Here is a 25,189-nt window from a genome sequence, read left to right as displayed (position 1 = left end):
CATACTTCATAGTGGAAAATAGGATGCTCTTAACTGAATATGTTAAATTATCTTTTTTCCCTTCTATTTCTCTGAAAAGATTAAAAATTTTAAGCATGGCTTTACTACTATACACAGCTTTCTGTGTTGAAATATTTTATCTGAAACCTTCTACTCATCTCCTGACAGAGAGGTGATGGATTCAAAATGCAGAATGAGGCATGCATTTTTGGACATGACTAGTATGGGGGAAGTGTTTTGCTTGAATATGCATAGTTGTTATAAGGGTTTGTTTTTCATTTTTGGTTGAGTAGGTAAGGTGAGAAGAAAAAAAATAAATGCTTGTTATTTGGGAGGGGAGAAGTAAAAAAATTTTTTACCTGAATTCCACACCCCCATAGAAGAGTCTCTAATTGCTTGTCTTTTTTACTTTTTTAAAGAAAAGGACTCAGCAAAGTCTTTTGAGTCATGCATTCACTTACATTTAGAATCTTAGATGGAGATTTTCTAGAAGTATGATACAAGAGTGAAAATTTTTTCACTTTGCAGTAGAATCCCCTTTTAGATGAGTAATGAGAGATGAGTAAATAAAAGTGATCCTAGGGTTTAGGTGGCAAATTTTTTTTTTTGTCTAGCACAATATTTGATATATATTTTGAAAACTTTCTATGCCCTAAGCAGGTTACAGATTCTTTTGTGGCATCTTTTACTTTTGTCTTGATTATCAATAAAAGAAATATAACAATGTAAGGTAGAGTCATAGAATTTTAGAACTAAGAAATACCTTAGAAATCATTTAATTCAACCCTTCCCTTTTACAGACTGTTAAATTGAAGCCTAGAATGGTACAGTGACATGTGCAAAGTCATACAACATGTTAGTAGTAGAATTGATATGTTGCAGTCTCCTCTTCCTTTTCCCCTTCCACTCCCCATTCTTCCATTTGAAATTTGTAAAGGTCTTTAGTTCTGACATGGAATTCTGTCACTGTTTTCTCTATGTCTCGTAATTTCAAAAGAATTAGAGTACATATAGTTAGGACTTTGAAGACTGTGTTCAGTTAGTCATCTTAGTTGCTTTGGATTTTTATAGAGGTTTCTAGGTAATTTTAACCATATAGCCACATTACAGCTAATATATGTAGTGCTAAAAATTTATCCTGGAACAGAATAAAACCTGGAAGGAAAATTCAACCCCAGGAGCACTGTTAAAAGGCACTATATGAACTCATCTGACAGTTGGGTTTAGTACAAGAAGTAACATGCTAATGATGAAATAAATATAGATTTAGGCATATGATTTCCACACAAGTTAGGAGCTTCTAGGAGCTGTATGAATCTGTCCTGTGTCCTGGCTAAAGAGGGTTTGTCCATGATTACAGAGAGAAGGCTGCTCTTTCCAAGTGAAGCTGGAAGGCCTGTTGGATCCCCCTCTTCCCTTTTCAGGATAGATTATCAAGAATAAGTCCAACTCCCAGAAGCTCCCTGTTTCTTTTCATAGGAGATCTATGTACAGTGACTGTAGAATCACAATACCATAGATTTAGAGCTGGAAAGGACCTCAGAGATCATGTCCAGTCCCTTCATATCTTGCAGCTGAGGAGACTGAAACCTATGGAGATTAAGTGACTTTCTCAAGATTGCATAGGTAACAAGTAGCAGGAATGAACCCAGGTCCACAAATTCCACACCAAATATTATTTCCACTATATCATGCTGCCTCCCTCCCTTCATTTGGGTTTGAATTTCACTTTCAGTAACTCTCAAAATTGCTCTCTTTTTACTAGAAATTAGTGATCAAAGAATCACTGTGTTAGGGCATTGGGACTAAGATAAGAACTCAGAACAAGTCCTGAGGGAACCTTTTTTGTCCTTACACCCGGTGATTTAACTGCTTGTTTGTTTGTTTTTTTAATTTGTAAACTATACCGCTCCCCATTGAACAACTTGAAGGCTGCACTGCAGGTCTTTTGTTTTATTTAATCTTTGTATCTTCCCTCAGACCTTTGCTAATAGATGCCTATTATTTGTCAAATAGCATTTATTTTAAATTGAATTATAATCAGGGCTATAATTGTCAAAAAGACGTGAGTCTGCTTTATCTATTTGCCTCTTTATGACAGGGTCATCCACTTTCAAATTCTTAGGAGATTATCCCAGTTAAACAAATTCTTGCAGGCTCTACCAAGCTGAAAAAGCTTTGGAGTACAGGTCTGGTGTTTCCCTGCTAGCTAATAAGATCAGTCTTTATCTAGGCTCATCATTAAACTGGCTATATCAGGTAACTATAGCAACTTATTATGGCCACTTGTAGCCATAGCAACTCATAAAAATGTGCATCAGCCATGGTGTCTGGCCTGTACCAGTCTAGTATGGATTTGTCCTCATCTTCACTCACATATTCTCTGGAGTTCTTCCTTATTTCTCCACATTTTTATCATGATCATTGATAGGATAATAAGGTAATAGATTTGGAATTGAAAGTGACCTTCATCTTCCTCATTTTACAGATGAGGAACCTGAGGACTAGAGAGGGCAAGTGACTTCTCCAAAGGCACACCGGTAACAAGTGGCAGACTGGGGACTTGAGCAGAGGTCCTCTGACTCCAGATGCAGCCTTGCTGTAATATGGTAGAGATGAAAAACAAACACACAGATATTTGAGAAATAAATGGGTTTGAAATATGACTGCTATTGGCTAACAGTTTATTTTCAGTCAAATTACTTAAGACAGTTCACATTAATAAAATACTTGAAGTCTTACAAAGTGTTTTTTTCACCAGGCTCCTGTAAGATATGTAGTTCAGGTACTACCATATTATCTTAAAGATAAGGAAGCTGCCTCTCAGCTCAAATAATCTATTTTGCTTTGCTTTACAATACAGGCAAAGTGCTGAAGGCAGGAATCTTAGTCTGAAGAGTTTAGTGCAACTTTTGACAAGGCATCGGCAAAAGAGAGAAGAAACAGTTCTCACCTTCACATACTTCGTAATCAGCAGCTACTTATTTTTTTGACTCCAAGACCAGTGCTTTTTCTACTGTATATAGCTAGATAAGTTTTCTCTTTTAAAATTTCTTAAAAATTTTATTTTTTAGTTAACATTTACTTTCTCTCCTTCCCACTTTAATCTCCCCTTTCAAAAAGAACGAAACCCTCACAACAAATATACACAGTCAAGGAAAACAAATTCTTTCATTGGCCGTGTCCAGAAATTCATGTTTCATTCTGCACCTGGATTCCATCATCTGTCAGGAAGTGTGGGTAGCATGCGTCATTACTGATCTGCTGGAGTCATGGTTAGTTATTGAATTGATCAGTGTTCTTAAGTCTTTAAATTTCATTTGCTTTTACAGTGTTTTTATTGTGTAAATTCATATCTGCAGGTCTTCCCAGGTTTCTTTGAAACTATCCCTTTCATAATTTCTTATGCATAGTACGTTATATTCTGTACCATTGCCCAGTTGATCGTCATCCTTTTAGTTTCTAGTTCTTCACCAAAAAAACTGTTATGTGTTATTTTTATACAGATGAGTCCTTTTCCTCTCTTCTATTTTTTTGGGGTCAGGCCCTAATAGTAATGTTACTTAGTGAAAAGATATTCGTTGTTAGTGACTTTTGGAGCATAGTTCCAAATTGCTTTCCAGAATGTTTAGACCAATTCATAGCCCTAGGAAGAATGCATTAAATATGCCTGTTTCCTTGCAGCTCCTCCAGTATTTGTCATTTTTCTTTTCTTAATTTTTGCCAGTTTATGGAATCTCAGAGTTGATTTCACATGCATTTCTTTTGCAGTATTTTTTCACATGGCTGTTGAATTTCTTTGAAAAGTGCCTATTCATATTATTTGACTGTCAGTTGAGGAATGGGAATAATGCTTAATCTTACCTTACAGATTTATTGTGGGGGGGAGGGAACACGGCACTTTGTAAACTGTGAAGTCCTTTGAATTATGAGAAACTAGCATTATTATTACTTCTGTTAAAAGTGAATTTTTTTCCAAGTACCTGGGTGTTCAAGAAATGTACTACTCCTGATCTTACGTACCAAGTTTAACAGTGATGACCAGACCTGGGTTTTTGATATCCCGGGTTGTTTCCAGTTAACTTCAGATGTGGTTGAAGGCATTGCTCTTTAATTTATTTATTTATATTATGTATTGCCTGTTTATTAGTAAAGGCTATTATTATAGTCATACATTTTGGAAAGATTTTTCAATAAAGGTTGAAACAAGGTTTTCTGACCTTACCTATCATTGTCCCCAGAGGCCTGCTTTGAAAACCGTGGCAGAACCTACTGCATGAGTTTAGTCTCCAGTGGTGTAGCTTTTAAGAGCCCAGGCTTCACTTTGCAGCCTAGAATGAGGGAGGCATGGGAGGAAGTGTTAGGGGTACTCTAAGAAGGTACTTTGGGAAGCAGTCCTATTTTTTGCTTTCTTCCCCTCTCCCCCTACCACCCTCACTCTGAGCCTCATAAGTCATCTCCCCTGAAAACTAAAATAAAAGCCAAGTGGTTCCTTTAGCATATTCTGTGGAAATCAGATAGTAATGTTTCAAGACCTAGGATTCTGGGAAGATGGCGGAGTAGGTCAGAAAATTCCAAACTCTCCAGATTTTCCCCCACATGAGTTAAAGTAGCCCCTTAGGGTGAACAAAGTGTGGATGGAGATAAGTAAGAATAGGGACATGACAAGGTCTTCCTGGGACCTTTGGGGAAGATTGAAGTTTAGTCCCAGTAAAGAGTAAACACCTCCAGGCAAGGTTCCCTTTCATGGCCAGCCTCAAGCTACTTAAACTAGTGGCCAGGCCTGGCCCCAACCACATGAACTTTCACCCATTCTATAGTGAGGGGACTTGGGCTTTTGAGCCTGGGAAGGTTGAGGGAACCTCTGCTGACCAGGAACTTGGAGCCAGCTGTGCCTCTTAGTGCAGGAACGATGGGGCAGAAAGCCTCTGACTTTGAGCACTTACCAAGGCTGGAGATTTGGCTTGGGTTCCAAGATAGAGGGGAGAACTGAAGATCTGGGACAAGGGGCACCATCCCCCATACCCCAGGGGGTTAGAGGTGATTACAGAAATTAAGCTGTTACCACAAAATTGTACAGGCAAAAAAGAAAGAATCGAACTGTAGAAAGCTGTTATGAGAATAGAGAAGACTGGGGATCATCTTCAGAGGAAGATACTAAGGCAAAGAAATTCCTAAAAGGTAATGTCAAATGGTCACCTGCCCAAAAAGAATTTGTAGAAGATCTTTAAAAAGACTTGAAAAATCAAATGACAGAGTTGGAGGAAAAAAATAAGAATAATCCAAGAAAAACAAGAAGGTTATAAAAGGAAAGTCAACAAATTAGAAAGTGAGATCCAGAATCTTAAGGAAGAAAATGACACCTTGAAAATTAGAATTGGGCAAAGTGAAGCCAGTGAAATTTTAAGAGATCAAGAAATAATTAAACAAAAATATTAACAGTGAAAAAATAGAAGAGAAAGTGAAACATGAGAAAAACAACAGATTTGGAGAATAGATCAAGAAGAGAAAATATAAAAATAGTTGGACTAATGGAAAGTTATGATTAAAAAAAAACTTGATACAATAATACAAGAAATAATTAGAGAAAATTGTCCTGAAGTATTAAAACAAGTGTGGGGGGAGGAGTAGAAATAGAATAAATCCATAGATCACCGCTTAAAAGAGATCTTATGAGGAAAACTCATAGGAATATTATAATCAAATTTCGAAACCCCCAGCTTAAGGATAAAATATTAAAAATATCAAGATTCAAAATATTTAAAGATGGTGGAACCACGATTAGAATTACATAAGACCTAGCAGCAGAGACATTGAAGGACCACGGGTCTTGGAACACAATATATCAAAGAGTGAAAGAACTGGGACTCTGGTCAAAAAAATCATACGCTGCCAAGTTAAGTATTATTTGGAATGAGAAAAAGATGGACATTTGACAAACTCTTAGTCTTCCAAGACTTCGTTAACAAAAATCCTGAACTTAATAGAAGATTTGACATACAAGAACCAAGAGAAATATAAGGTATATACCAAAGACTGATTATAAAAAATTCATAGACAGTTTACCTTTTATATATATGAAATATGTCTTAGAATGCTTATTAATAATTGGATAACTCATAACAAAGATTGGGGTAAACGCGAATATGATATTAATTTTAAAAGTAAAACCATTTAGGAATAGCTAAAATGAGTAATTGTTTTGTACAAATGAAGTACAAGGGGAAGAATTGATACGGAGGAATTAGATGGGGGAAGGGGGTTGGTAGTTCTGATAACCTAGTTTCATTGGGAAAGGGTTTAAGAGGAAACTATATATATATATTTAAAAGAATATAAAAATCTTCTAAATTCAGAGTAAATAAAATGATAGGGCCATAGGGAGGGGGGAGAGGACAAAGGAGGAATCTTTATAGGGGAGGGTGAGGGAATAGGTAAAAGAGGGGTATAGAAGGATTTTTAGATTTATGGGAATGGGAAGATAGGGAAGGGATCCTTGGAAGCAGGAGGGATAGGAAATAAGAGATACGCACAAACATAAAAAGCAAAGATCAGGTGTAGAATAGGTTTGGGAAAATGTGTTTATATATGTATGTAGATATGTATGTATGTATAGCTATAGAGAAACATCTAAACTTCATTGAAGCCTCCTGGGGGGCTGGGGGAGGGGAAAAAAGAACAAAATAAAAAAGTACACAGCAGAGAACAAAAGAACGTACAAGGAAGCAAAGAAAAGATGGACCATTTTCAGCACAAATATTATTGATCATACAGGCTTCCTTGAAATGAAAATATATCGTTAGATAATTTGGATCCTTATGTTCTGCAATGTACATGACTTTTTTTCTTTTTAACTTTGTATTTAAGTTCCAATATTTAAGTTTATGGTATGTGTTTGTTTCTTTTCTCTATTCTGTATTTGTGTTCTGGCTTTGAGTCTAAAATAAAATTTGAAAAACCCCAAAAAGTCCCCCCAAAGAAAAAAAAAGTGATGTTTCAAGACACTCTTGTGAGTGGTAGCTTCCCCTTTGGGAGTTTTCTAGGTTGAAAGTCAACATCTTTAACATACTTCATTATTTCTTATGGAGAGTGGGAAGAAGAAGTGATTCCTTTACATTCTTCAACAATATTATCACTTTCAAAGTATATGACTTTCATGGTCAATATACGGATTAGTCTTACTTAACTGTGCTTATTTGTTACTTGGAGAGTGAGAAGAAAACAATAGTGATAGTGATGCCAAAAGAAAAAGGAAAAGAAAGGAGGCTGGCTTATTGAATCATTTAGCAAAACACACAGAAGAGAACAGAATGAAGTTCAGAGAGAGACAGAGAAAAACAGGATGGGTTTGAAACTGTGTTGAGTTTTTTATTTACTTTTTTTTAAAGAAGCTACATGCAAAAGATTCTCAATATCATATAGTTATATCTGTTCTCTGTATGAAAATGTTCATATTTGTTGGTATTTGTCAAGGTCAGAGTATCAAAAAAGTTATTTAAAAAGTATTTGTTATTGTGGCAATGTCCTCATTTTAATCTAGGTCATTTAATTCCAAGAAAGTAAAGAGATTGTCAAGCTTTTTTTTCCTTCAACAATGAGAATATTTTCCTTTTGAATAAGTAGAGCTTAATGAGACTCTCTTTCCTCATTTTAATCACAGTTTTAATTATAGTAAAATAAAGTTTACATATCTCATTTGAGCCTCACCACAAAATTCTGGGAAGTAGGTACTTCACTTGACATTGTCCCCACTTTATAGATGAGGAAATTGAGGACTGAGAACATAAGCCCATGGTCATGGTATGCATTAGTGATTGGATTTAAATCTAGACCCACGAGACTCCAAGGCCAGGACTCTTTCCATTGTATATGGATGGTTATCATTCTTTTTTTAAAAAACTACTTTTTTACTTAAATGACCATTTTTGAAGCCCTTAAATTGATGACAGCAAATCAAAACAGGTTATAAAAACACCTTTAATGTGATATCATAGCAAAAAAATAAATCCAGACAGACCCAAACCATCCTATTATTACCAATCACTAAAGTGATTTAGAGGCCTTTTAGTGAATTGTCAGTTAAACAAAGTCCCTGTTTCTGGAAGGTTCCATTGTAATGCTTTTAAGAGCTGGTTTTTTATATGTTGCCTTTTGTTGATTAATTTGATTTAAAGGTGTTTGGTTGCTATAATGGACTTGTGTGTTATTGTCATGGTTTCAGGGTAGTAGAATTTTAGTGTGGAAAAGATTTCTGACATCCTCTTCCACTAGACAGTCTCAATTGACCCCTAAGTTTCAGATATGGCTTCTATTCCTGATGCCTCACAGTAGGGTAAAGGGGGCACTTCTGACCTAACCCCTTACCTTTGGGAAGCAGAGAAGAACGCAGACATTATTGATTTGTGACAGATAGTTTCATAAATTTTGAACTAAAAATCACTCAGAGACTATCTAGCCCAGTGAGTTGATGACTTTGGTCACTTGATGGCTAAATGGGCAAGGCTGAGATTTAAATCCAGGTCCTCTGCTTCCAAGTTCAGCCCTCTTTCCATTTCACCATGGTCCCCTCTCATTTCAAATTCAGCATTCTTTTCCCCTGCGGCTTACATGTGTGTACATATATATTCATATGTAGGATGGTTGTGATAATCTGGAAAATTTGAGTTTGTGTGGTCCCACTAATCCATAAAGCCGTTAATGACAGGCACAAAACTATTGTAGACACAGTCTTTTTCCTTGCCTGGCTTTTACTTAGAACCCTTTAATGCTGGAAATTTCTTTACTCCATGCTTCTTGGGAAGGGAGAACTCATTAGCTGTTGCCTAGGATGGTGCAAGTAGGAGTGATGAGTTTCCAGGTTCCTGAGATGACTTGGAAGGTGGGAGTGAAACTTTCTGGCAAGGTAACTATCGGTTATGTTACATAGATGAGCAAGATTAATCAGCTCTGGATAATATCTTTTTCCTGTGTTACACTAAAATGAAGAAAAAGGAAGCCAGGAAACATGCATTATAAGGTGCTTGCACCTTGCTTAAAAAAAAAAAAAGGATTTTAAAGAAAGAGCTGGTTCCATTTCTTCCTTTTTATTAATAATGAAATAGAAGCATAATCTCCCCTATTCCTCTCCTTCCCAATCTCTTGAAGACTTTTGGCCTGGATGCCAAAATATCTTTCTCTTTTCATTCAGATTGCATTATCTTTATAATTACCTTAGCTTAAGCCCTTAAAATTAATCCTAAGAGATAAGGAAGATAAACTCCAGAAAAGGACAGCAAATGCTGGAATATTGAGTTCAGATTATCATTTGGCCTATTACACTGCTGAATGATTTCTGAATAAGTCTCTGTACCTTAAGGTTCTTCATGTGTAAAAAAAAAAATAATTCACAGTAGTGCTGTGAAAAATATTTTGTAGAATTTTAAAGTTTACAATCTATTGCTTTTGAGGCAAGAGGGATATTTTTTCTTTAAAATTTTTTGAATTAATACCTTTATTTTTTTATACCCAGTAAGCCTTTCCCCTTAAGATTCTTCCCTTGGGACAAAAAACAAAAACCCAACACATTTAAGCAAGACTACCTTACTGTGGCTGTCAGCATTCTGCATCCCTTGGATCTGGAATCAGTATTTGCATTTGATTTGAATTTAATTTTTATTTTTAATTATTGTTTTAAATTTGCCTTTTAATTGTTGTTTTAATTTATGTTGTTATCATTGCCTATGCCTTCTAATTCTGCTTTTTTCACTCTGCAAAAACTTACACATTTCAAAGAAAGATATTTTCTCCATTCCTTTGATTCTAAAATACAGCTCTCAAAACTTGATGTACCTGATACATATGATTTCCATCTATATTTCTGGGATAATCCTGATTTGTTTTAAATTATCTTTAACAAGGCTCTGAAAAGGAACATTCTTTGTTAAATCATATGTTATGATTCTTTTTGGTCACTGTTTCTGTATATTACCAAAAAAACTGTATAATAATGAAATCCGAAAAAAGTATTTGTCCATCCCATTCCTTAACTAAGAATTCTCCTTACAGCATCCTTAAAAAGTAGTCATTCAGCTTTTATTTGAAGACAGTCTTGAGGAACTTACTTATCTATAACCTCAGGCATCACATTCTACTTTTATATAGACCTTGGACTTCAGACTTTTGCTTCCTTACATTGTGCTAAAAGGCATCTTTCAGGTTGGTAAATAAATCTCAGAGCTCCTTTAATGGCCCCCAAAGTGCTCCCAGAAACAAAGGCCAATCCTTTTCATAACAATATTCTATACAGAATCACATACCAGTCAGCCAACAAATACTTATATGAAGACTATGCCTTCAATGAGTTTATACTCTAACCATACATAAAATAAAGGGAAAAAAATACAAGAGATTTCAATTATTGGATGTGTGTACTAAATGCTGCCCTTCGCAGGATGATAGAATCGGAGTTGGAAAGAACTTTAGAGGTTAGGGAGGGCAACCTATATGCAAACCAGAATCCTCTCCTCACAGTGTGCTGCATAACAGTGGTTATCTGACCTTCATTTGAAGGCCTGCACTGAAGGAATCCATTTCCCCTTGAAGTAGATAGCTCTGATTTTGTTTTATCCAGCCTAAATTTGTTTTTTGCAACTTCTACTCATTGCTTTCTAGTTTTGCATTCTAGAGGGAAACAGAACAAAGGCCAATCATTAATCTCTTCCACGTGACAGCCTTTCAACTTAATGAAGATAGTTGTCATCTCTCCCTCTTTTCCACCCTAGTCTTCTCCAGGCCTAACACCCCTAGTTACTTGAACTACCCCTTATGTAAACAAGAATTAGGCAACAAGCATTTATGAAGGAGATGAAGATTTGAAGACCAAAAATGAAATTGTCCTTGCCCTCAGAGAGGTTACATTCTATTGAATCTCAAGATCCTTGTCATTTTTCATCTGTTTTAAGTCTCCCAATTTTGGATTTTCTCCAAAATTCTGTCATAGGCTCTCTTTTGTTGTCTCTATAGGTTCTCCTTTGGCAACTTTTTTAGTTTCCATGAGTTTAATTATAATCACTAAGCAGGTGACTCACCAATTTAAACATCTAGCCCTAGTCTTCAGACCCATATTTCCATTTGCTCATTGGACATTTTATTCAGCATGTCCTAGAGACATCTCAAAATTGAACTTATCTCCAAACCCTCCCTTCTTTTAGATATCCCTATTTCTTTAAAAAGATTTTTTTATTTCTGTTTTCCCCTATTACCTGGATTTTCCCCTGAATCCCTTCCCTGCCTATCTTCTAGAGAAATATAACACATTATCAGATCTTAGTCCTCTGGTTGATAAGACATTGACACATAGGAAACAGCTAGTGAAGGTTAGAAGGCAGTATATAATTTTATCAACCCGAATTGTATAGAAATTTATACAGTAGGGAGAAAGATCAGGAGATAGGGACAGAGTGCTTGTGCTCTAGAGGATATGGAATTTAAGGTTAGCTGTTGAAGGCTAGGTAAGACTTAGTTTATATTGAGCGAAAGAGCACATTCTACTGTATGGGAAATGTGTGCATGAAAGTGTAGAGCTTAGTGTTTGTTGAGTTTGGTTGAATTTGGCAATTGCCAGTTAAATTTTTTTTAGATTTTTGAAATAAGTAAAAGTAGTCTTGTTTTTGGTAGCTGCTGGTAAGAAATTTTTTAAAAAGCCTTATTGATGATTTTATGCTTCTCATTTTTGGAGGCATTGTTTGTTTTCTTCCTTACCCCCGCTTTCCTTTAGTCCAACCTTCCCTTGTGACCGAGAAATACATGAACCACACCAGCAAACAAGATAGATTTAATACTTGTACCTACCCCAGCTTTTGGCCTCAGGGCGAAGAAGTGAGTTTCTAGAGTTGATGGGAGTTTGTGGTTTTTTTCTCTACTGGAATTCCAAAGGTGGGTCTGCTGCAAATAAGAAGGTAAGAATAGCAGTTGGAAGGGGGAGGTAGAGAGGGGAGCCATCTGTCTTTACTTTTTAAAAAGGAGTGAGGATCCGTGAATTTTTGTCTGTGTACTATTTTGTACCCTGATCAGGAAATACTGATATGCATTGAAATATGGATTGGTGATAAGTTTATACTTTTATCCTTTGATCTTAGAAATGACCTTTCTGGATGATTCTCTCAGTTCCTCCCAAACCAGCACTTTATATTAAAGGCCTCCTTTGCGCCAGAAGCCTTTCCTCCTGTTGCCATAATTTGTGTTTTGGTCTTCAGTTTACTTTGTATTTGCATATTTGTTGTGTACATATTGTATTCTACTCCTCTTTTCCCCAACTCCCCCAAAAAGAATGTAAGGTCCTCCTAGAGACTTTATCTCAGTATACTTTGAATGTGGCATAGTGCTTTGCTTGATAAATGCTTGTTAAATTGAATCAAATGCTTGGGGAATTCCAGCCTATCAGGGGTTGCTTATTGGCCTTGAGTAGGACTAGTAACAAGGTTCTTAGGTGATTTGTACAGATTTTGTGTTTGAGTGAGTGCAGCGAATGCTGGAAGTTTTGTTGTCTGTATTACAGAAGCCATGCTACATTATATGTTGATTCTGATAAAGTTGCCAGTCTTGTCTCAGCATTTTAGATTACTTGATGTTTTCTGGATATTTCAGCTTCTTGAGCTTCTGTGACAGTCATTCATATTATTTCAGGGATCTAAAAAGAGTTTACATGTACTATTTCAAAGAAGCATGACTCAAAACCTGTTAGAAAATAGATTTTTCTGGCAAAGATGAATTCTTTATAGTTCCATAGAAGGAAAGAATGGAAGCTTTATGAAAGCAGGAATTTTTTTATTCTTAGGGCCTATAACATAGGCATATAGTATATGATTGTTGAGTTAATGTTATATAAATGTAGAACTCTTCTAAATTAATGCACTTTTTAAAAAATTATTTTTATTCTGAACTTAGCCAGTACTAATAAAATGATTCTTCAAAGTAGAACAATGAAGATTGTGGAAATTGTGGAAGATGTGAAATTTCAAATATCTATTTGCATACAACTTGCTTTACTTCTAACCAAATAATAAATTCTACAATTAATTTTCAAAGGTGTCCCGCTTATCTGTATTGCCTTCTGAGGGCTATCTCTTTTTATATAATATAGTATCATAGATTTAAGAGTTAAAGGGATTTCTTACTAGTTGTATAGTATATTTCTCTCATTTTACAGATAGGGAACTGGTGCTGAGAGGTAAACTCAGGTCATAAGGGAAAAAGTAGGAGAGCCATGATTTGAACCATGCTACTTTGATTCCAAATGTATGGTTCTTTCTGTTAGGTCATACTGTCACCCTTTATAACACAAGAGCTTAATTTGTGATATTTGCATTAATGGTGGGAAAGAGGATAGATAATATGTAATTAGCTATTTAGTGTTTCCTTCATCTTAGTGTCAGGGAGCAATTATTTTCCAATTTCCCTTACACTTTTATAGGTTATACATTCTAGTTCTCTGAAGGAAAAATAAGCATCTAAAGTCCAAATTACCTACAAAAACTAAAGAATCCCTTTCAGAAGATAGGAGGAAAAGGACAGTGAGATTTGCTTCCTTCCTCTGCCCACCCTTCAGGAAATCCAAATGTGATATTGGGCAGGTTAATTAAGTAATCGCAGCTCAGTTTGCCCTTTTGTGACATGGGGGACAGTACACGCTGTAATTTCATGGAGTTGTGAACACAGCATTCTTCGAGCTTTCAAGTGCAGTGTAAGTGTGCTGCTTTTGTTTCACTTCAAAACAGGATGTATGTGTTCTGGCAATAATGGGTATTAGTGTTAGCAAAATATCAGGAACTTTATGTGGTGATTGTTAAAGAAAATTGGATTTACTTTTGAAACTTGGAAATTGGTTTGCCTAATTTCTTTAGGCAATGAAAGGTTGGCTTGGTGCAAACATGTTATTAAAACTAGGCATTTTTTTCCCCCTCTCACCTAGACGTGGACTCAGCAAGATCGTCAGTGTATTCTTAGTACTTTATCACAACTGCTCCTGGATAAAGAATGTACTGTCCTGATTGGTCGTCAACTTCGACCTATTCTCTTGGATTTGCTGGAAAGAAATAGGGAAGCCATCCAAGCTGGAGGTCAGGTCAACCATGATCTACATGAAAGGCTGTGTGTGGCCATGAGTAAGCTTATCAGTAGCCATCCTGATGTCCTTCCGTGAGTAATCGTTTTACTCTGCATATTTTTGTCTGTGATGATAGGACCTGTTCCCTCCTGGGTAGCAGGTGAAGAGTCTTACTGAAAAAGAGAGAATAAAATGCCAAAAAAAAGTGTAATGACTGTAACTTTGTAATGGAAAAGTAAACAAACAAAACAAATACCAGAATCTCTTTATTCTGCCTTTGAGGAAAGTACTGACTCCATAATAAACAAGGATAGGTTATGTCCACCTCTCAGATCTTGAACACTGAAATTCTTCTCTTTATCTACCCCCTCCTTTCCATAGCTTTTATCTCTCACCCTTATGCCTACTAGACCTTCTCTTTACCTTTTTTGAGACTCCTAAAGTCTGTACTTTGACTTGTGTATTGCCTTCTTCACTCCCTGTTTCATATTACACTTAATCTGTGTACAGGATATATTTCCTGGCAGAATGATAACTGCTTGAGAGTAGAGAATGTTTACTTTTTTTCTCTATATCCCCCCTACTGTAAGTTCTATGAAATAAAAAAACTATCTTGGTATGTCTTGCAGTATTTAGGAAGAAGCCTTTTCTGTAGTAAATGCTTAGTAAATACTTGTTGTGTGGATTTATACAAACATAAAGATAACCAGGCTAAATATATTATGTTGGATATTTACATCTTTTTATTATATTTTGAGGAGGATGTGACTTGATCTGTGACCTGACATATATAAAATGAATGAGCAGGGCTAGACTATCTCAGATGCTCATAGAAAAGTCATTATTTTGCCCTCCACCCAATCAGTATGACAGCAAGCAAGCTTATAATTGTGTTCTGTTATTTTGTTCTTAAGCTGACAAAAAGCTACATTTTTTTGTGGAAAGGATGGAAAGTTGAGCTTCACAGTATTGTTATAATATTGAGAAGATAATTTTGAGAAGCAGAATGTATTTACGTGAAAGTCTTTGAACTCCCAGTATGAAAAAAATGTTTCTGTGTAGCAGTATTATTAACATCTTTTGTAAGAAGGATGTTTATTCGTTAACAACAACATAAAGCATCTCTTACCATTTTGACATACTCTTCGTGTTATCTCTGGTCTTTTCTTGGGTCAGGTGAATAAAAACTGAAAGGTCGGTCATATTTAAGAAAGATCCATATCTAGAGAAAATTTGCCCAAAAAGAGTAAGGGAAAAAACTGGCCCTGTAGAGTGGAGATATGGAATTCACACAAAGGCAGAAATATTGTGTGTAGTTCATTACAAGTAGGAATATGTGATTTACAGAGATTTAAAAAAGCATGGTAACCTTACCAAATATGTTTTGATAATTTATTTTTACTTAAAGGGTTATTTAAATGTATTTGATCATGGTGTTATTTCATTACTTTTGGCAGATGCATGTTACATTAATGCTATGTAGAAATGAAGTCCTAGTACTATCATGAAGCATTGGTACTATTAAGTCTCACCAACAAAGTAGAATTTTATTTTGGAAGAATGGTGGAGATTTTTAAATTGGAGGGTTGGCAAAGAATGAATTTACCAAGTGTGTTTTCTCAGTAGTTGCAGATTTTATGGTCATGATAAATGAATGTGAGATTTCAGCAACACATTTTTTTCCTTTTCCTTCTCTGAAGCATGTTGTTCTGTTGAGTTTCAGCGGATCATAATATTTAAACTGTCACTGTATGTATTTTCCATTGTTGGCATTGTTTTTGTGGGAGTGAGGCTGGTCATATTGGTTTATTTTGAATTTTAACAGGCGACATTGCTTTCTGTTCCAGATCCTCATCTGTGAGTTTAACAATAACAACAATAACATTTATAAAGTGTTTAAAGTTTACAAAGCGTTTTACAAATATTATCTCATTTGATCCTTACAGGAACCTGTGAGGTAGGTCCTATTATGATCCCTATTTTTCAGAGAGGTTAAGTGACCTGTGCGGGGTCATACAGCTAAAAAAGTGTCTGCCATGGGATTTGAATTTTGATCTTCCTGATTCCAAGTCCAGTGCTTTATCCTTTGTTCTGCCTAGCTGCCTTTAAGCAGGGTTTCCATTATGCTTTGCAATATTAAATCTTTATGTACCTTACTGTTCTTTCATACCTTGATTTGTTTTTATAGTATCTTTGTATTGTGCACACAAATGCATGTGTGATATATAAGTAATCTTATTACGTGTGGTGTGTCAACACTGCATTGTGTGATACATAGTCCTTAGGAAATGGTGGGATCAACACCAGTTCTGTTGGGAAACAACTTACACATACCATGATTTTCTCACACTGTGGAAAATTACATTATAGATTACACTTGGAGTGTTGTAATTGATTCATTTGTAATTACCCCCATTTTCTACCCACCCTCGTATGGATGTTGCGTGGACATTTTATACCCATTTTATAGATGAGGATTTGAAACAGAGAGCTATGATGTCTCATGTCACCTTTTCATTCTGACTTTTTTCTTTTGTATTTCTGTGTTGCACCCTAAGTCTTAGGACTTTCCTTTGTGGTTCATTAAGGTGCATCTCCCTCCTCATTCCTTAGCTTTCAGTACTAAGCATATCCTATATGTATTACCAGACAATGAGGAATTGAGTCCTCTTAACCCAAGAATCCTCTTATCAGATCCTCTAGTCCCTGAGGATTGAATGTGATAATTGGCTTTATGTATTGATTTTAATACTCATCTGTTCTTTCTTTTTTGCTTTTTGCCCTGTGGTATGTTTTGTGTTTTGTTACTTCTATAGAGACCTGGATTTGGATGTTGCTTCTAGTTTTAGGTAACACCTAATATCTTTGTTACATTCTTTTGAAAGGTTTGCCCTGCGATATTTTAAAGACACCTTCCCCATCTTTCAAAGACTTTTCCTGGAAAGTTCTGATGCCAATCCTGTTCGCTTTGGCCGTCGGCGAATGAAATTGCGGGACCTGATGGAAGCAGCCTTCAAGTTTTTGCAACAAAATCAGTCTGCGTTTCGGGAGCTTTGGGACTGGAGTGTGTGTGTTCCACTCCTGAGGAGTCATGACACTTTAGTTCGCTGGTATGTAGAGACTTGTAGCTTCCTACTTTTCCAGAGCTGTCAGGAGATGGGAACTGGTGGATTATTTTTTCACAGATCCTTTGGGTCATCTTGTGAGAATTTCTATTTGAAGGAATCATTCTAAATTTGTTATTTTTGTCCTTGGAATTCCTCTTCCATTTCCTCAAGCTTATGTAACTTCAAGAGTGAGGAGGTGGGGTAAGATTATGTGAAATTCAAATCAGAAAGTCAGCTTGGAATAAGAGTACTTAGCTGCTTATACATGCAGTCAAGGGGAGGTTTATTGTGTCCCAATTTCTATTTCCTAACCCTATAGCTCTTTTCCAAGATTTATCTTTTGGAAGCATGGTTAGTTCATATATTCTGGCAGATTTTTGTTTTCACTTGATCATGAAGTAAATTCTGAACATGTGGTTTGTTTCTTCTTTCCAGGTACACTGCAAATTGTCTTGCTTTGATTACTTCAATGAATGAAGAGCACAAATTATCCTTCCTTAAGAAGATCTTCAGCAGTGAAGAGTTGATACATTACAGGCTTAAGTAAATAAAATCTTAGGTCTTCTTATTGACTTTAGTCTTTTAATTCTGCTTTTTAGGGACATCATCAGTATAGGTGCTCTTACTTCAGAATAACAAATGGGAATCTTGGTTTTCTCTTAGACTCTTAGAAGAAGCACAGCTGCACGATGTGGAGAAAGCCTTGGTTTTGGTCACTCCAGACACTGCCCTTTGGCATAGGGAAAAAGAACCACAGCATATACAGGGCCACATACTTTCTAGTGATCTTTCAACCCATGTGACAGCAGTCTGTGGAGTAGTTCTCCCACGGCAGTACCCAGCACCCACAGAGCAGGTAGGTAGACTGTGATTGTCATCTTTCTCATTAAAGTACATGGCTCTCCTAAGATCGATCTTAGTCATTCCTGCCTTTAAATAAGATTTGCGTTCTGTTCTTAAAAGCTGGAAAGGCTTGTCATTATCATTTGACAAATTGGAGCTATCAGAAAAAAAATATTCAGAGAAGGGATTAGAATTGAACTGCACATACCAAAAGTATATGAGAAGTCAGTACAGCAAGTATTACCTCCACTTTACAGTGAGCAAGGTGGAGTATGGTGACTTGTTGAAAGACTACACAGTCAAATGTCTAGAATCCTCAGTGCATTGTACATAATGACTTAATAAATGTTTTTAGAATAGACTTGAATTCTGCTCTTTTGACTTTTAGTAGTCGCTCTTTATTTGATAGTAAAATGGTACCAATTTTCCCACAAGAGGATTTCAGACTCCTTGGACAATTACTTGAAAAAACAGTTTCTGCTTGGGTAGTTTACTTTTAAAATAGGGAGAGTATGGAATAGGGGGTTGAAATGGGAGTAGTATCCTTGAACCACTACTACCCAACCTAAATCTCCCTTCCATATTGCTATGAAGGTTTGACTGCTAAGAGGCCAGAGCATCTTAGCTTCTTGACCTGATACTATTGCTATCCATTTCTTCTTTTACATTTAGAGGTTAGAGTTGAGAAATTTTGTATTGGAAATTTGTTTCTGCATTTTCCCAGCATTTTCATCCCATAGGAAGATGTTATAGCTTGAGTAGAAAAGTAAAAAGCCCAAAAGAGAAACATGGGGACAGAGACAGAAGTATTTTAAAATACTCAGCCCTCTTAATGATTTTAAATTTCTGAACAAATAGAAAATTTTGTAAATTAGTTTTATTGATTAATTTTTGTCTCACTGTCTCTGATATTGTAGGTTACATAAGGCACACATATATTTCCCCATCTGTGTTCAGAAATTAACATTTGAAGTTGCAGAAATTCAGCAGCATTAGCTTATTGGCAAATGTTCAAGAAAAGGCTCAAAGAAGGCTGTTGACTTTTTGGAATAAGCTAATAATCTTTTGGGGGAAGTAATATTCCCAAGTGACTTTTCTATGTACCTGCTTCAGTGCAGTAGTAACAAGCATCCTTTATTTGAGCAGGAGGTCGAACCTCAGTCTTTTGTGCTGGTCGAGTCTGTCTCTAAAAATCTCCAGAGCCTGGCTTTGGCTGTTGCTTCTCAGAGTGCTGTGTTGCTAGAAGGACCAATAGGATGTGGCAAAACATCCCTCGTGGAGCATTTAGCTGCCATGACTGGGAGAAGAAAACCACCTCAGATTCTTAAAGTCCAGCTTGGAGATCAAACTGACAGTAAGGTAAGAAGTGGGAAGTTTTGGAGCCTGGAAACTGTAGTACCTAGGTTTTGGTGTTTTGTGGCTCTGAGAATGTAAGGCTCATCATTAAGTTTATCTAGAGGAGAGGTCAAGCTGTGCAGATGTGATATTTCATCTGCCCGCAGGTGGTCCATGATGCTGTCTTGTAGGACGTGCTTAATGCCATGTTCTCTTTGCAGATGCTGTTGGGGATGTATCGCTGCACGGATGTTCCAGGGGAGTTTATTTGGCAGCCAGGGACTTTGACACAGGCTGTCACTAAGGGTCACTGGATACTCCTGGAGGACATTGACCATGCTCCTTTAGATGTGGTATGTAGCTTCTGCAGGATTTTCTATAGGAAATCTTTTATTTTCATCAACACTATTAATTTTTTAACAAAATGTTTTACCTAGAAAGAATTTTTGAATGAATGAATTATATTGAGGAACCCAATTTCAGCTTGAAGATTTAGGAGAGGTAGCGAGAGGTCTGTGTTGTTCCAGGAAGATGATCAGTGGTCACCTAACTTATATGAGTTGACTAAATAGAGTAAGACTTTATCCCTCCTACCCCGTTGAGACTGTAAGCACTGGGTAGACAGTGCAGAATAGGAGTTAATCAGACCTGGATTGTTAGTCCTGCCTCTGACCCAACATACTAGTTTGTGATTCTTTGTAAGTCACTTAATTTCTCAATTCTCCTGGTAACTTTCTAAGACTCTAAGTTGTGGGGCAGGTTCTGATTGATCAACATTGGTAAAAGGAGGCTGCTCATCAGGATCTCACTGTGCCAATGATATCACAGTCCTGGTCTTAAAAGCAAAGTAAGAAAGCATGACTAACTACTGTTAAGGTTCTTCCCATGGTGTATGTATGTGATCCCTTTCCTTTAGTGAGAAGAGGCTAGTCATTTATTATATTTATGGACAGGGCAGGTGGAAATCACATTAACTATGTTATAGATAATGAGAATTTAGGGAAATGATAGAAGAGCAGATTTTCCCTTAGTCAGCTGGAGTCAACATTTGTTAAACACCTACTTTGTGAAGAACACTGAGAGAGATACTAGCTAAAGGTTAGGTAAGCTACAGTCCTTGCTTGGTTGCAGCCTATAGACTAGTAGAAGAATATGACATGTGCACAAAAGTGTATTGAATTCAGAACAAAGCTGTCCCTCAGGACAGCTGATGGGGAAATAGAGTCTCACTAATGGAGGGGGAGATCAAGGAAGCCTGTATGGAAGAGACATCATTTGAATTGGGCTTTCAAGGCTGGTTTGGAATTCAGTAGGTGGAGGGGCGAAGAAGAACTTTCAGGTGTAGGGAACAAGTTTGAATAAAGGTGAAGAGACAGGAAAGTACGTGGCAGGTTGTGGGGAATAGAATAGTTCTATTGTAACTTGAACATAAAGTGTGTGGAAAGGTATGTAAAAGAGATAAGGCTGGAAGGTAGGCTGGGGGTTGGATTGTTGAAGGCCTTGAATGTCAGGCAAAAGAACTTGAGTTTTCCTTAGCAGGCAGTAGAAAAGCATTGTAGATTGTTTTTTTTTTTTTTAGCAACACTGACACGAACAGATTGCTGCATGGAAGGTAAAGCCTGGCATGTAAATGTTTAACAAAATCTTTTTATTCATTCATTGATATGAAAGATGGATTGAGGGAGAGAATAGAAGCAGGAAGATCTATTGGGAAGGAAGGTGGAAGAGAAGGAAATAAGCACTTACATAGAACCTACTGAGTGCTCTACTGATAGAAGCTCACAGCAGCCCTATAAGGTAGATGCTTTTATTTTACAGTTGAGGAAACTGAGGCATAGAGGTCATGTGACTTGCCCAGGGTCATACAGTAAGTCTCTGAGGCAAGATTGAATACATATCTTTCTGATTCCAGGCCCAGTACTGTCTCCTAGATGTTTCTCTGTAATAACCTAGATGTTGTAGTCTTTCAGGCAGGTGCTAGTAAAGGGGATGTACTAAGGTAATGGTAGTAGCAATCCAGTGGTGATGGATATGGGAGAGAGTGCAGAGAAAGAAATGACCAAACTATATAACTGTGTATAGTGAAAACTATAATTAGATTTGAGAAGGAAGAATCAAAGATAATAAAAAAGGTTTTGTTCTGTTTCGAGAAACTAACAGGGAAGTCAGAAAGAGGAGCAGGTTTGTGGGAAGTTCTGGTGGGGATGTCTTGTAAATAGTGGAACATGTAAATAGGGAGCTAAGAAGAGGGATTGGGATTGGAGATGGAGATTTAGGAGTCGTCTGCCCAGAGCTGATAGCTGAAGTCATAGGAGTGAATGTTTTTGTCAAGCTAGAGAATAGACAGAAGAAGGACAACGTCATCCTTTAGGAATGCCTGCCTTAAAGGAACCAGGAATATAGACAGGAAAGGAACTATTAATAAGTTAGGGGGAGAACCAAGAGAGTGTAAGTAACTCTGAAGCCAAGAGAAAAGAGAAGAGGACAGGATAATCAACAGTGCCAAGTATTTTAGGCATGTCAGGGAGGATGAGGGTTGAACACAATGAAAAGAGAATTTGAGAGAGCAGATTCAATAGGATAGGAGGGGTTAGATTGCAAGGGGCTTTGACACTTTGCCAACTGAAGTGGGTAGTGAGGAAGTAGAGGTGGTATCAGGTACAGGCAGCTTTTTAAAAAACTTCAAAAAATTTTGGTAGTAAACGTGAGGCAGCTGGGTAGCACAGTGGATAGAGTGCCGAGCCTGGAGTCAGGAAGACCTGAGTTCAGATCTGACCTGAAACACTTACTGGCTGTATGGCCCTGGCAAGTCACTTAACCTTGTTTACCTCAGTTCCTCATTTGTAAAATGACCTGGAGAAGGAAATAGCAAACCACTGTAGTATCTTTGTCAATAACACACCAAATGGGTCATAAAGAGTTGGACACAACTGAAAATGACTGAACAGTAACAACACAGTGAAGGGAAGAGGCAATAGAGTGGGACCTGGATAGATAAACAATAAGTATTTAAGTGCTCACTGTACTACTGAGAATACAAGAGCAAAAAGGAAACAGTTCCTGCTGTCTGATGAGCTTCCATTCTGTCATAGTCTTTGTACATATGTAAGTATATATAGTATAAGGTGATGAGGTTCTGAACTCAGGGGGCAATTGTGTGAGAGTAGAGTGAAGGGGTTGGATGGGGGAGTGGGACTAGTAAATCTAGTGGGAGAGAATAGCTTTGGATACTAATGAGGTTATGAGTTTGAGATACCAGAAAAATGGTGGTGCCCTTGATAGAATTAGGGAAGTTGGGGGTGAGGAGGAGCATGGGTGAGGGAGAGAATTGGGGAGAGATAATAAATTTCAATTAGAACAATGAAGGGAGGATTTTTTTTTTTAAGTAGGTAGAATAGAACATGTTGAAAGGCAGATAAGAAGGAGCTGGTGAAGAGGGAGAGAGTGAAGAGGCGTAAGAGACAGGGAGTTTCTTTTGGAACAGGGTTCTGGAGGGGTCAGGTATAGATGGAAAGGTTAGTGTTAGTGAGGAATTTTCTATAACTGGTGCTGGAAAGAAGAGAATGGATTGTGAAGCTAAGCAGTCTTGATTAATGGAAAATGGGCTGTCAGTAGCTCAGCATATTGGCCTCAGTCCTCTCAGTGAAGTGTTAGACTAATTCATCTGTTGTAAGGTGAATTACTGAGACAATTGAAGAAAGAGTCAAGATTTTGAACAGTTTTTGTGAGTAATAACATAGATATTAATAAGGTGGGATAAGTGGTGCAGTAGTGAGAGCATTGGACCTGGAGTCGGGAAAATCTGAATTCAAGTTCATCCTCAGAGTGTATGACTCTGAGAAGTCAATAAACCTCTGACTGAGTTGTTTCCTCATCTGTAAAATAGGGATAATAATACTACTTCCAGGATTGTTGTGAAGATCAGTTGAGAGAATATTTGTGAAGCACTTTGTAGATCTTAAAGTGCAAATAAATGTTGTTTCATTGTTATTATTATTATAAAGTCCTTTACATCTGTTATCTCATCTGAGCCTTAAAACTCTCTAGGTACTACAGATATGATTATTCCTGTTTTAAAAATGAGGAAACGGGCACATAGATGTCAAGTATATAAGTCTGTAATGTTAAAATGGTAACATAGTCAAATGTTGGAGGCAAGATTCTAACCAAGATTTAAGTCCAGATTCTATCCGTAGATCACACAACTTCAGGTGTTTAAGAGTGAATTGGAAATATGGTCAGTTAGCAGTGGGGCATTAGGAAGGGCATTGGGTAGATAACAACTGGGTTCCATAAAGACACACCTATTTTGACATTTAAGTTAATCTTTGTCTCCCTTCCCTCACTGATATTATTGTAGGATCCATCTTCAGGGGCAACATTAGCTGTTCGGGTTTCTGTTTCTTTCTGTAGTTAAGAAATTGTAATTTTTACAATATCCTTTTAGAATAAATTTTTTTAATGACATTTTAAAATTTAAAAATTTAATTCTGTGTGAGCTTTCATTAAATGGCTGTAGACTTTTTCTTGAAGAGTAGTAATGTAGGAGTAGTTTCAAATATGTGTATATTTTCTGCTTCAAAGTGAGAGAAAAAGAACAGCTTTTGTATGGCACTATATATAATTTATATCTCATTTTAGGATTACTAAAGTGCTATATATACTTTCTTGCTGATCTTTCATGGAATGATGCTGTTTACTAGAATATTGGTGAGCCATAAATAATGTGACTGTTGTATTGCTGTCTTCATGAGCTGGAGGATCTTAGCTAGATTCAGATTTTTTGATCCGTGTTTTGTTTGTGTACATGGGTGACTTGGCAAGCATATTTTTCTTGTTCTAGATGTGTGTTTTATTTTTTCTGAAAGTTCCAGTAATTGACTTTTCTTTCTTAGATTTCTGTGCTAATTCCTCTTTTGGAAAATCGAGAACTTCTCATTCCTGGTCGTGGTGATTGTCTGAAAGTGGCTCCTGGATTTCAGTTCTTTGCAACCAGGAGGTAAGCATTGTTAAGAATGCTGTTTAAAATCTTGTTCTTTTCATGAGAATTCAGAGTTTTGAATTTCTAATTAAAAGGTCCTGAATTTTGATGCCTATATAGCACAATCATAAAAAAAATTTGTATGATAAGATAATTATGATCAGAGTGATAAATAGCACTTCTTTCTTCTATGTCCAAACTGTATTTGAGCTAGAAAATCAATTTATAGAATATAACAGCTTGCTTTATCAAATAATTAAATGAAACTCACTTTTAGAAATTGATTAAGAACAGTATTTAGGATTCAAGCCAATTTAAAGAATTATTAAAAAATAAAAAGAAGAAACAACTATTCATCATATATTTAGAGGGTGGAATCTGTGTGCATTTCTGTTTTTACAGTAAGACACACAGACACTGTTCATTGCCTACTTCTAAACCTGCCATATATCAGAGTAGAGAAGACAGGGATCATATTCTGAAATTGTAAACATACTGGGTCAAAAGTTTTCTGTGATTTCATTAGGGTGGATGATCTCCAAATACAGAAATGTTCTCTGTAATTTATAGTTTAGAGAGTTGCACTTCGCTATTCAGACCAACAACTACTTTTTAATTATCTTATAGTCTTAATGACATTGGAAAGTTCATTTACTTGCCCTTGGTCCCTCTGCTAGTATGCAGAGATAGGATCTAAATCTAGGTTTCAGATCAGTCTTTTATCTTCTATCTTACGTTGCCTGTCATGGAATTCATAGTGTTTAACAAATTATTGAGTAACAAATAAACAAAGATCTAGATCTATTTGGTATTTTTCCCTTTTCAAGTTTGTGGTTTTTT

The 25,189-nt window shown here is 36.5% G+C and overlaps 1 protein-coding gene across 1 annotated transcript in view; it reads left to right on the top strand.

Annotated features, from left to right (window-relative positions):
* The window catches only part of MDN1 (midasin AAA ATPase 1), a 178,814-nt gene that overhangs the window by 4,475 nt on the left and 149,150 nt on the right, over window positions 1–25,189 (top strand). The window contains exons 2-8 of the mRNA XM_072642816.1: window positions 13,949–14,175; window positions 16,969–17,193; window positions 17,626–17,733; window positions 17,854–18,046; window positions 19,180–19,392; window positions 19,590–19,721; window positions 24,264–24,367. Of these exons, the coding sequence (XP_072498917.1) occupies window positions 13,949–14,175; window positions 16,969–17,193; window positions 17,626–17,733; window positions 17,854–18,046; window positions 19,180–19,392; window positions 19,590–19,721; window positions 24,264–24,367 (1,202 nt within the window). The remainder of the gene's footprint in view (window positions 1–13,948; window positions 14,176–16,968; window positions 17,194–17,625; window positions 17,734–17,853; window positions 18,047–19,179; window positions 19,393–19,589; window positions 19,722–24,263; window positions 24,368–25,189) is intronic.

This window comes from Notamacropus eugenii, chromosome 2 (assembly GCF_028372415.1).
Source record: "Notamacropus eugenii isolate mMacEug1 chromosome 2, mMacEug1.pri_v2, whole genome shotgun sequence".
NCBI classification, from domain to species: Eukaryota; Metazoa; Chordata; class Mammalia; order Diprotodontia; family Macropodidae; genus Notamacropus; species Notamacropus eugenii.
The sequence above is the reverse complement of the archived record's forward strand: the minus strand, read 5'-3'. Positions and strand labels throughout refer to the sequence as shown.